Here is a 12,181-nt window from a genome sequence, read left to right as displayed (position 1 = left end):
TCCTCATTCGCCAAGGGGAACACAAAGGTGTTCGTTATAAATAGAATTCATTAAAGGAAAACTACAAGATCCTTCTTTTTTAATTTATCAGATTTCTCTCTATTACATAGATTTCTTACGACAGATAACATTATAACAAAGTCACGTAAATTGTTCGTTCGTACCTCCCATTAATGCTGAAACAATTAGTGTGTTATTCAATCAGCTAGTACTTAAATTATTATACAGTGAACTCTATCAGTTTCGTGTGTTGGATCTTAACAACGTAAAACCTTTGTTGTGATTCTAGCAACGCTGTTCGCTGTCTGTCTTGAACTAGTACGGAACTTAATGGTGGGAGAATCGGTTGGCTGGTAGCAGGGACTTCCGTGGCTCTCGACGAAGAAGAGGGAACGTCTGATGGTGGGAGAAGTTCGTCATCCCTGAGGTACAACACCGCGGTAAGCTGAATCAGACTCGTTCGCCTTACAGTAAAATCTGGTGTAAGTCCTATTGAATCGAAAATTGAGACCGTATTTGTCGTCAGGGTATTAGCACCATCACACACTCGCACAAGTACGGATTAATATAATTTGTGACTTGGTAAAATACGAGCTTCGCGCGTTATCGAGCGACACGACTCCCTGTGGATTTTACGTGTCACACATATCCTGGTGACATCGCAGTCGACGCGTTAAGGAGGGTGCAGGGACAGGGATTTCGTCCCCATACGTCTGCCGTGCGCTGTTCATTTATCATTCCAGCGTCCGATAAACCTATTCAGAGTCAATCCTTTCGTCGTCTTACAAATACAACATTATCGTCTCGTCACCGGCAGTCTATAGAAAATCTATTACTTATTTTTTGTTCCTTTTGACCTGCACGCGCGAATATGACGTTTACGACTGTAATTAATTTTGTTTCTTGCGCCAACGCGAAACGCCGGTCGCGTTCGCGTCACGCTTACGCAACAGATTCTACCGAGAAAACGAGGAATTCTTAACGAAAGGAACGGTACACGGTAGCGGGGCGAACTTTACGAAAGTCAAACTTTAAAATTACAGGAGCGTTCACGGTGCCATAAGTTGCCGCAGAAGTTTCGATGAGGGAACCGCGTCGCGAATTCTTTGTTGAATCCCCGCTATGGGCAAGGCCAATGATTCTAAGTTTCATACGCGAAGACGTTTCGAGAATATATTGCACAGCAGAGTACGATTTCTTTTTACTATTTGTGCAATAGCCCATTTTTCTCTTAATTTAGTGAATCTAACGGTTCACAGTTAAAACCAGGCGAAATAACGCAAACGAAGCGGACGATCGATCGTCGCTTCTTTGCAGAAGAGGTTGACAATGTTTGGATCGTTCTAAGCGCGCGACCTACGGAAAAGTCGCACGTGCCATGATTAATGAGCTCAGTGTAAACTATTGCCGTTTAATGTGCGTCCTCGTTTTGTGTGAATACACGACGAGTCGCGAGCGTGCAACAAATTGATATCATTCTTTCAAGCCGTTCGATATTTTTCTTTGGCTCGTTCGCTGCCGATACAACGCGGTTTTTGTGTTTAGTTCCTCGTACGCGCTTGAAAAACATGCGTTTATGTTCTTACGCTTTTAAAAGAATAATATGACCTATTTGAGCGGCGGATAGACACATGCATATTCTCGCAACATCTTTTTAATTTTACACGCTACTAATAACATTGTACCACTATCACATATACAAGCACTTTAACGAATTTAACGTCGTGGGAAGTGCCAGTGCAGGTACTGAACGCAAATATAGGTCAGAGTACAATTGGAGCGGTTGTTTCTTTAAAGACTGGTGAATTTATTTTTTACGAGAATGTCGAGGAACTAAATTTTTTACGGGGCTTTCACGGTCAGCACGTTTCTACGAGTAAATTTCATCCATTACTATTCTTTCTTCCATTATCAATCGAAAAGAAACCAGTATTGAATTCGAAACTTTCTTTTTGCCAAAAATGGCCGAAAAAATATAAATGTTTTTGTGTTAAAACTAAATGGTAGCGACATCTGTAGTATAAAAATATAATTTGTTGTTTCACGTTAAAATCAAATGGATCATTACACGGAAACTTATGCGTACTGTGAATCGGTTGTAGGTTCTTCTTAAAAAACAGTAATTCATTCTTAACAGTGATATTATATAAAATTAATGTCCTTTTATTGCTAATGAATCTTATATTTACAATGGAAGAAATTTCTAGTTATCACAACTGTAATGATATTATAAGTATTAATACATCTGACTACTCGATTAACATGATTTTGTGTTGGAATCTAATTAACGTGTTCTTAATTATCGTCACGGATTTTTGATATTTCGCAGGTACGCACGCCTGGATTATCTCACGCAATTCGATTTACTAAAAAAATAGTTTTAAAGAGATTGAAAATAAGTTTCTATGCTTTGTTTACAACAACCGTGTATCGATGATAAATTGTTATGTGTATACATGATATCCTTAAAATACGCGAGGCCATTTTTATTTTTTATCATTTCTGGCGGCCGCTTCTATTATGATGATGAGGCACTTGATTGCGATTTAAATCATAGAAATACTTTTAAAGCACATTCACAAACAATTTAAACGAACGTGTTCATTTTATAATATCTCCTTCTTTATTTTAATAACTTCGAACCTAGAAATATAACCGATCATCCATCGTTGTTAGTAAATTCGGCCGTACTACTTCTCGACAATAAAACTTCATTGTCTTCTCCTTTCCAGTTATTTCGTACGAGCACGAAAATACCGATAAAAATTATTAAAATACCAATACCAGCGATCCCGAAAAATGTTACGCTACCCAAAGATTGCAAAATTATGACAAATTTCACTTTACTAGCATAACTAGGAGTCAAATAAGCTTCCTGCGTGAACCACAACATTGGTACAAATGTTTTCTTGAGATGCTTGAACATACTGAAAATAGAATTATGCAAATTGATTTAAATTTAGAATTCATTCAAGAAAGACTTACACCTTTTTTTCATAAAAAAGAAAAAATACTTACGATAAATATTTGTCAGGTTCGATCAACAGATTTAATTGTAACTGCGCACTTACTTTCAATGGAACACCCGTATTCTACAAAAATTCAAAATAGTCATAGTATAACGCATCGAGTTTATCGATCGTTGCATTAATCGATTGTCACACATTGTCTCGAAATAATTACCGGTTCTATGGATATCGAGAGTTGGTGTTTCTCTTTACTAGGATTCATTCCATCGATGTTCTCTCTGTAACTCGGATCTGCTAAATAAAAATGTGGTAAACTAATGAATGCCGGCGCACCCCACTTGCACAACGAAATATTTAACGCTCCAGACGGTATGCATCCTTCTTCACAGTAACATCGCCGCGATGGTACTTTTGTACCATTATCGAAAATTGTATCATCACTGGTGTATGTAACACCTGTTAATCCTTCGTGTATCGTTGTATTTGCATACACCACCGTTATACTCCTATTAGTTAAGTAACAAAACGGGAAGAATTAAATGCACGTCGAATGTCGCGAGAATTTTTCATGCCGTTTGATTCGCGTTGAACGTCCATCAGACGTTCTGGATTATCTTCAATATTTGTTCAAATTATTACATCAAAATTAGAAACATTTAATTTTTCAATGGTGTAATTATTATTTTATAATAAATTTTACAGAAGTTTAATAGTATTAGGGTAAATGTTCTAAACAAGTAATGCATGTCACAGAGTTGGTTACTGGTAATTAAAAATTAAATTATTTTGTCTCGATTGCGATATTTCCTTTCTTATAGGTCGACGAAAGAGGTTAAGAACCATTGATAATGAAAATTGTACTTACGTGCAAATATCAGATACAAAGAAAGAAACGGTTTTATTATCTGGTAATGGTGGCCACAAATCACCATTTGTCCCTTTTACTACCCCACATTCTCCGCGATAGTAATCAACCTTATCTTTGTAATTCCAACTCTTGAGCATTCCTAATTCAAGCATATTAGACATGCCAGTGAGCATGTTGAATGTTCCATCGTATGTTGCAGAATTATTTCTCTGAGGAAGTTAGGATACTATTAAACAAATTTATTAAGGGAAACTTTTGTGTTTAAGACAGCTCCTCTTTAGTAATCGTGTAGAAATAAATCTCACATTATAAAACCAACCAAATTTATCCATTGGAATCTTTGAAATTTTTAGTTTTCGAGCAATTGTTAACATAGTATCATTGTAGCCCTCAAAGAGTAACTGATTAACAGTCTTGGTAATTATTAATTTTTGTTTTATTGCATGCATAATTCTATCTGTTATGTCACGAAGAAATGGTTTTTTGTGTCTCAACATGTATGCTACACTCTGAAAAAAATAAATAAAGGAAGTACATTTTAATACATATGTACAATTATATGTTTATAATAGAGAAATGCAAAGAGATACATACAGCAGTTACAGGATTTATATTAGTCACATTATCTGACAATTTCCCTGCTGACAAAGACTCATCAAAATGCCATACCCTCTTCCTTTGATATGTTATAGTATTATTTTCATTCCATGTTTGTTGCACCTTATAATCAACTTCTCTGTAACAAAGAATTCTTATTTATACCAATGTTAATAGAAATCAGAATGTTCATCATAAGTATGGTACCTAAATACATAAGGACCCATTTCTTCAAAATGTGGCTTTGTTCCATTAGGGGAATTAAATGTTTCTGGATTAGTCAAATTAAACATGTACAGTTTCAAATACATGGGAATCGGAGTCTCTTCCCAAAGTTTATAGTTTGAAGATGTTGGTGTTAAAGGCAGTTGCTGTAACAAAGTAATATACAGATGCATCCATTATGTAAGAATTAGAAATTATGGAAAATATCACATTCATGCTTACAGATCCTAAGATGGATGTATAAATTGTAGACCAAAGTATTCCTAATGTCAGTCCACAAATTGTTATTATCAGACCTACTATAAGTATAATAACAACCTTCTTCCAACTTTTCAACATTGTGCTTGATAATTTTGACCTGAAAAGAATAAATATCACAGTTTTAAGTGTCCTTGTCCCCATTATACATGCGCATAATAAACGTAACGACGTACTTATTACTTTTCAGATAATGTTATTCAGAGAATACGGTAATATTGAAAGCTTCATATAATCAGCAATTCTTCTGTAAATAACATTACGTACTTCAATCGAAATTTTTGTTAGCAATGTCACGTGTTGCGAAATTTATCGTTTATTTTCTTCTAACAATGCCTTCCAACACTGTGTTAGTAAAACGCTTTATAAGCAACGAAACATAAAATATTTAGTATTAACAAACATGGTTAAGTGTCATCGTTCGTACGTGTCGCTGTCAAATCAGGATAAAAATTTAGTCTTACGATGTAACGTAAGTTGTATCCGAAATCAAGAATGTCGAAGCGATCAAAAACATTGTGGATTATTTAAAATATTGTACACATTTACTCGGAGTTCCAATATGGTAAAAACTAAAGGAAGAAAGGTCTATATAAACGGGGGGAAAAATAGACTGTACAAATTTGTACGATTGACAGATTACTGTCACAGTTCGGCGCATGTCGTGTTGTCACACAAGCGCGAATCTTTAAAACCTCGTCGTAAAGAATAATAAATATAGGAAAAATTGGCTGAGTTAAAACACCAGAACTCTATACTATAAACATTATGCATAAAATTGATATTATTCTAAACCTTTTACGTGTAACAAGTAGACTGCATTATGTTCTATTAAGCCAAGTATTTTCACATTACATGGTATTACAGCTGGAATTAAAATAATATTTTTTTAATTTGTTTCATAACATCTACCGTCACCTAATTTAATAAATAACTTTGTTATCAATCTTAATTTTAATTAATCTCCGAGCAACGTTCAACGTTAAATGTATGCCAACAATCTCAAAAAGATTGATTATTGTTTTGTCGATCGCATACTTAAAACGTTTCGATATGAATATTGTTTTATATGACGTCCATCTGCTTGATAAAAATCTACTCGTCGCCAAAAAATATATTATGCAATATGTTATCCTTTCTCAGATAAATTCCTTTACAAGTTATCTTAAAATGCATAATATAATCCGAAAAAAATGATTCCTCCTAAGAAAATAAATTTCATGAAATTTTTGTTTACTGAATCCTCCTGTAAATATCCATCGTCTTTATATACAGTGTACGATGGTAATAAAATGGTAAAATAGTCGATAATAAGGCGAGGGCTGTGCAATTAATGCCTTATGTTTATAGACGCGCGCGTCTACCCATATTTTCAAAGTTAGTTTTGTCGAAAATGAAGGTTCTTATAAAAAAAAGTAATTTTATGTTTTTTGACTTATTTTCCTCGGAGGAGTTGTCTTTCTCTGCTTAAGATTTTATATCCTAAATCGTAGCTTGGCTTGTATGTTTCAGAGTCACACCAACTTGCGGCGGATTAATTTGCCATGAAAGTGAAAGCGAAACGATGGTTTTCTAAATGATTATCTAAAAGAGAAGTTCAGTGCAATGTCCTTGAGAATTAAATTTAAACTCTGCTTAAAAGTTAGTTCTTATATAAAACGTTGGATCCTTGAAAATACCATCTACGGCTTGTTAGTTATTGTATGTGAACATCAGGATCAATAAGGGGGCTGTTTACTTCTGGAATTAGCTTTGATGGCTTCGCGATTATGCGTATAAGAATCTACGAGAAGAATAAATCGGATTAAAATACGATGAAAGGTGTACGCGGTTTTACAAGGTAAAAATATTTTTTATATCATTCAATTTTTATTTATACATTATCAGCAAGCATCTACCTGTGTCTTATACTTTGAATTATTATTTTTGTTGTAAAAGACAGGCTGTATCATACATAAAGCGTATATCTTGGTTCTTTTGATCGATAACAAATCTCATTATCAATTTAATACCAAATATCAAGGAGGTTTCGCTCGATCGTCATAATCGGAGGATAATGAGTTCTTTATTTCAGTAATATCTTCAATTCTCTATCAAATCGTACTCGTATAAATGCAGCACTGTCCTTTTTATCTACATATTATTATTATACAAATGAACTCTAATTAGATGATTTCGCGGTATCGTATTCAGTAGACTGCTCGATATCGATCTCCGACAAGGATATCGGATAAATTTGAATTCAAGAAGCGAAGTAAAGAGAAAAGAGATTCATAGACCGTAAAAAAACGCATATTATCGTATGAAGAACAAAGTTCAAGATCTCGCTGAATTCAAGATTAATTAATCATGAAACGAAGATAAAAATACGTACGTGACGTTTAAAAATTAACATTTTTTCGCTACACCCGATTGTTTGCGAAAACGTTGAACATGGACTTAAAAGATACAACTTCTATCGTATCAACGTAAATGTAAAAAAGTATATATCACGTATTGCTGGTGAAAAATATATTTTTCAAGGTGCATGATCTCTTTAATTCTATAAATATAAGAATTTTAGAGTGGCCAGCTTGGCCAACCAATTTAAATATAACTGAAAATGTTTGGGCTGAGCTTTCCAAACAAGTATATAACTGTAGAAGACAGTTCAAAGCAGTGCATGAACTTAAAAATCAGACTATCGAGGTGTGAGATAAGATTAAAAAACCTATTACAAAATTATATAAAAGTATACATCGGTAAAGAGGTATCGTTAAGTATTAATACCTCTTGATATTTTTTTTTTAAATTGTTCAATACTATATGTATATCTGTCGATGGAGTAGAATATAAACGAGCGATTTTAATAAGATACGTTCTCGATTTGGTATTTCACACAGACGAACAAAAATCAAGAAACCGATGATTCAATCGTTTCTGTGTACATCTTATGGTTATTAATCATGTACGCAGAACTCATTACAAATCAAGAGTGTGTCATCCGTTTATCATAATCGTGTATAACTCCTCCCGATAAATTTCATGCCGTGCCATTTTTATCGAATATCCGAGGACGCTAGTTTACTCTTTATACCGCAGTTTTTTGTCGAGAATTTTGAATAATTTCGTACAACTTTCTCGGAAATGATGGTGACTTCCCATCAAGATCCATGTAGAACCATCGGTGAAAGTGGAGAGAAAGATCGGTATGTGCCATAAACGTGCAAGTGCAGGAATTTTTCGGGCTGGAAAGGAAACGCATCGTATCCGAGAGATAGAAATCAATGACTCTAGAATTGCACTTCACTTTCGTGTACACATGCGATTAAATTACGTTTCGATGCATAGAACGTGCTATTCCTTTCTCTATTTTATTATTTCTTTGGTAGGCAAGCACGTCGCAATTCGATTAATTATATTGCAACTCGGGGTAATATGAACATAATTAAATTGTATCTCCACACACGACTGATGCGAGTCGAAATATGATATCGCACGAATCGCCGTAATACGAGCAGTATGAATTTAAATGAATTTTATTATTATTTATTTACTATATATTTTTTTCCAATAAAATTTATTTAAATTCATACCTCTCATTTATTTTGGTATCATACTTAAAATCATTATATTCAACACAGTTTCGTATTATAAATATCGCACAAGCATTGTTTACAAACACGATAGTAATTGCATACTGATATGTTATTTCAAATTCCCTTATTAACGCTTTGACAGCCATTGTCACGCGCACGTGATTTTATTGTTTCGGTTCCAAAGTCATCACCTGGTCAACTTACTGTGTTTTATACACAGGTCTTGTATCGTATGTTCATTGCGATGTCTCTACAGTTATAATTCCTTGATTGTTAACATCGAATCGATCAACGATATATTCGAATTAAACTCACAGAAGTTAAACGCAAATTTAATTTCACAGGAATTCATAACTCGAAAATAGTTTGTATGAATTTCGGGTCGAGAAGCAGTTGGAAAGCCTCCATCAAATTCTCATAAAAATCGCCGGCCGTAGACAATAATCTTCGCGTGAAACACGCGACCACCACAGCGAGAAGAAAACTTAAAAACGCGCGTGTGGGTATCAATGTAAGCGGAAACCCGGCCGATCGAAGATGCCGCTCGTACAAATCGGGTCGTATCGTTTTAATTACAAACCTCGTTGTTGACTAATTAGATGATTCTCTTCGGGAGACTCGTCGTGTACCGTCACCTACGACGTCATGTTACTACTGGTCATAGATCAACGCTAAGTATAATAATTGAAATGCACACGAATAAAATTATCTCGGCCAATGGTAACGTGAACACGAAAGATTACACTACGACTGGCCTGCGCGAACATTCACGGCCCGCTAAAGCAAGGCAGGCCGAGATATTGCACGGAGAGGAGGGATCGGTGGTGGGTGGTGGAGCAACGCATTCGTTAATGTGCGTGAACATAAGCTTCCCCCGTTGTCAATTATGTCGAGAATCTGTAAAACGATCGAGTTTACCATGAATTTTTATGTACATTTGCTGTCGCATTCGCGTTAGTTCGCAAACAGAAAAATTTCATATTTTAAACGGAGCTTAGAAACGGTAGAATTCATAGCGATCGACGCGATGCGACGTAAGTGATATCGTAAACTTGATGGATCAACGGAATCTTGAGTCAGATTTTCTGAATCATAATTACGATGCATTGTTCTTGCATCGCATTTGCGTGACCTTTTTGAACGCATCGTGTTGCAAGGCGGGTGGAAATATCGCAATCTTCAGGAAACCACCCCGCCGATATTGTGCCCGTTAGATTTTTCCACTTAGAATCATGCTCCTACAAGATACTAAACACGATTGAAAAATTAATCGCTATGGATGTTAGAAACGCGAGCGCAACGTTGGGAATTTTATTTTCATGATAGCGGGTACTCTAATGCCATTGTTGTACATCAGTTATTTCTATTTTCATTTATTACAGGAGTAAAAAAATCCTGAAAAATAAAAGAAACGTCGTACATGTTGCAACATTTTATTTATCACAATTCGATTGTAAAAAATATACGACTGAATGATTAGTTTTTGCAAGTAAAACTTGCACCCGTGCATACAAACATTGTAATGACGATGCAATAGACGAATGCTACATTGGACCCATATTAACAATGATCGATAATTATAGTACATACAAACAGTGCATAAAACGTACGTGCAAGTAGTAAAAAAGAAATACTGATACGTCTCAATAGAGATAAATTTCGTGTTTGGTGATATCAATCGTTTGGTTCTACGGTAGGAACGATAATAAAACTCTCAAGTTATCGCGATGCTGTTTGTGTTATTCATATCTTCTTGTAACTGTGTACGATCTCGTATTCTCGCACACATTAAACTGTATTCTAATACACCAATTCGAACGTTCATTTCAGAGATTTCATTTTTCATTTTGGTAATCGTCTTTTTTATATTTATGAGTGGAGCTATAAACAAAATAGTTATAATTAATGTGTTTATATACTATATTATTTACGTGTTACAAGACATTTCACAATACTTACTTCCGTCCGTCATGCTTGAACCTCTTTCGTCCATTTCTTTTTTTATATGCTCCAATTCCTCCGACAGTTTATTAAAAATTCTTGTTCTTTCCGTTACACCACCGCTAACGTCTCGATATTGTTCTTTAATTTTCGAATGTTCATCTTGGAACGTTTGGTACTCTTTCAAGATAGGTTCAAGTTGCCTATTTAAATACGATTCTCTTGTTTTCAGTTTATCTAAAGTGTTCGATATATCAATGTGTAATTTGTCCAATTGACTTTTGGTTCCGGTTAGATTTGTCGTTATATTTGTCCGGAATTGCTTCATTTGATCTATGTGCGATCTCCAGTCTCTTGAATCTAGAATCAATTTTTATGTTTTCTAGTTTTTGTTGTTAATTTAATTTTATAAATTTTTACGAAATAATCCGTACCTGTTTTAATAGTTACTTTTAGTTGAGGTAACACTCTTTCCAGTTCCAACTGCCATTCTTCTCTGTTTGTTCTGGACTCCAAAATATCATCAGGTTTTTGTGTTTCATTCTAGAAAGAATTGTTGTGTATGTATTTATTTGTATACTTTCATACATGATTTTTATAATTTGTAAACTTGTTTATAGAAGTTTTATTTACAAAATTTTGTCCATAAAGTTTTGTAATATCATCCACGTGTAAAATATCTTCATCCTCGTCGTCGTATTCGGCCATCATTTCTTCTTCTACTTTTTCTAAAATTAATTCTGCATCATCATCCTCTATATCAGGTTCATTACTTGGTTCATCAGGTGGTATTTCTACTCTAAAAACATTAATGTATTTAAGATGTTAGAATATTCTGTTTCATCGTAACTTTAGTTAAATGTAATAACAAATTACTTTTTCCACTGAAATTTTTGTATCTTTAATGCTTCATCAGCTAAGTTATCCAAAACATAAATAGCATGCTCTCCACTGCCTTGCTTAAGTTTATTAGGTGGAAATTCTACAGGTACATTAATGTCCCTCAAATGATCCAATATTATAGCTATTGTAGAATTAGGATCATCTGATTCTTGTGGAGGCTCAAAATTTTTACCAATTTTTCTGACTAACCATGCAGCTAACGATGTAAAAGTATAAAATTGTTCTCCTGGATTTGTTTGCATTACAAAATAAGTCCTACATTTCAAAGAAACAAATTTTTAATATAGATTTGTAAAACACAAATTTTTAAGTTTCATGTATGATCATTGTATCTACCTATGTATAGCTTTTATTTTAAATTCTGGTAAAAATTCTGTATCATAATTTAACAGCTTCAATTTTTCTAGTAAATCCTCCATTCTAATGTATATAACATAGGGAGCAGATGGAGCAGATCCATCTTCTATAACAATCTTTGGTGTGTCTCGAAACATGTCTGTAATAACAGTATTGCATGATTATACGTGCTGGTGCAAATAACAAATATAAGCAAACTGTATATTCTTTGTTGATGGAGTTACATATATTTTACCTCTTACTTTGTACTATCTCTGGAAAGGTTTATATATACATGTGTAATTTATTTATATCTGCAACTATAACACAAAACTTAGCGTATCGAGTGAAACATCTTGTAAATGTTCATTTTAATTGTATAAAATTCATGCTTCAACGCAACATCGATCTTTTCGATCGTGCAACATATATACACATCATAACAGAATGTTTTTCGGTTTAAATGTCATTGATAACTAGGGATATTCGTATTCAGTTTGTAAAAA

The 12,181-nt window shown here is 34.2% G+C and overlaps 2 protein-coding genes across 3 annotated transcripts; both read right to left on the bottom strand.

Moving 5' to 3' along the window:
* Positions 1-2,142: 2,142 nt before the first annotated feature.
* On the bottom strand, positions 2,143-5,624 carry LOC143345362 (protein croquemort). The gene is made up of 9 exons (XM_076772411.1): positions 5,382-5,624; positions 4,882-5,017; positions 4,642-4,805; positions 4,432-4,573; positions 4,143-4,346; positions 3,835-4,046; positions 3,184-3,475; positions 3,019-3,092; positions 2,143-2,927 (listed from the first exon to the last, which is right to left on the bottom strand). Exons 1-9 carry the CDS (start codon positions 5,432-5,434, stop codon positions 2,660-2,662), a joined length of 1,545 nt encoding a protein of 514 aa, XP_076628526.1. The 5' UTR covers positions 5,435-5,624; the 3' UTR covers positions 2,143-2,659.
* A 4,292-nt stretch (positions 5,625-9,916) lies between these two features.
* Positions 9,917-12,124, bottom strand: Ift57 (intraflagellar transport 57). Of its 2 annotated transcripts, none has more exons than XM_076772414.1 (7): positions 11,939-12,124; positions 11,676-11,835; positions 11,313-11,594; positions 11,070-11,235; positions 10,871-10,979; positions 10,455-10,796; positions 9,917-10,376 (listed from the first exon to the last, which is right to left on the bottom strand). In XM_076772414.1, exons 2-7 carry the CDS (start codon positions 11,831-11,833, stop codon positions 10,210-10,212), a joined length of 1,224 nt encoding a protein of 407 aa, XP_076628529.1. In that variant the 5' UTR covers positions 11,834-11,835; positions 11,939-12,124; the 3' UTR covers positions 9,917-10,209. The 2 variants fall into 2 exon arrangements, with proteins under 2 accessions (XP_076628529.1, XP_076628527.1); XM_076772412.1 differs by having other exon boundaries at positions 11,932-12,123.
* Between the last annotated feature and the right edge of the window lie 57 nt (positions 12,125-12,181).

Source organism: Colletes latitarsis, chromosome 9, assembly GCF_051014445.1.
Source record: "Colletes latitarsis isolate SP2378_abdomen chromosome 9, iyColLati1, whole genome shotgun sequence".
Classification (NCBI taxonomy): Eukaryota; Metazoa; Arthropoda; class Insecta; order Hymenoptera; family Colletidae; genus Colletes; species Colletes latitarsis.
The sequence above is the reverse complement of the archived record's forward strand: the minus strand, read 5'-3'. Positions and strand labels throughout refer to the sequence as shown.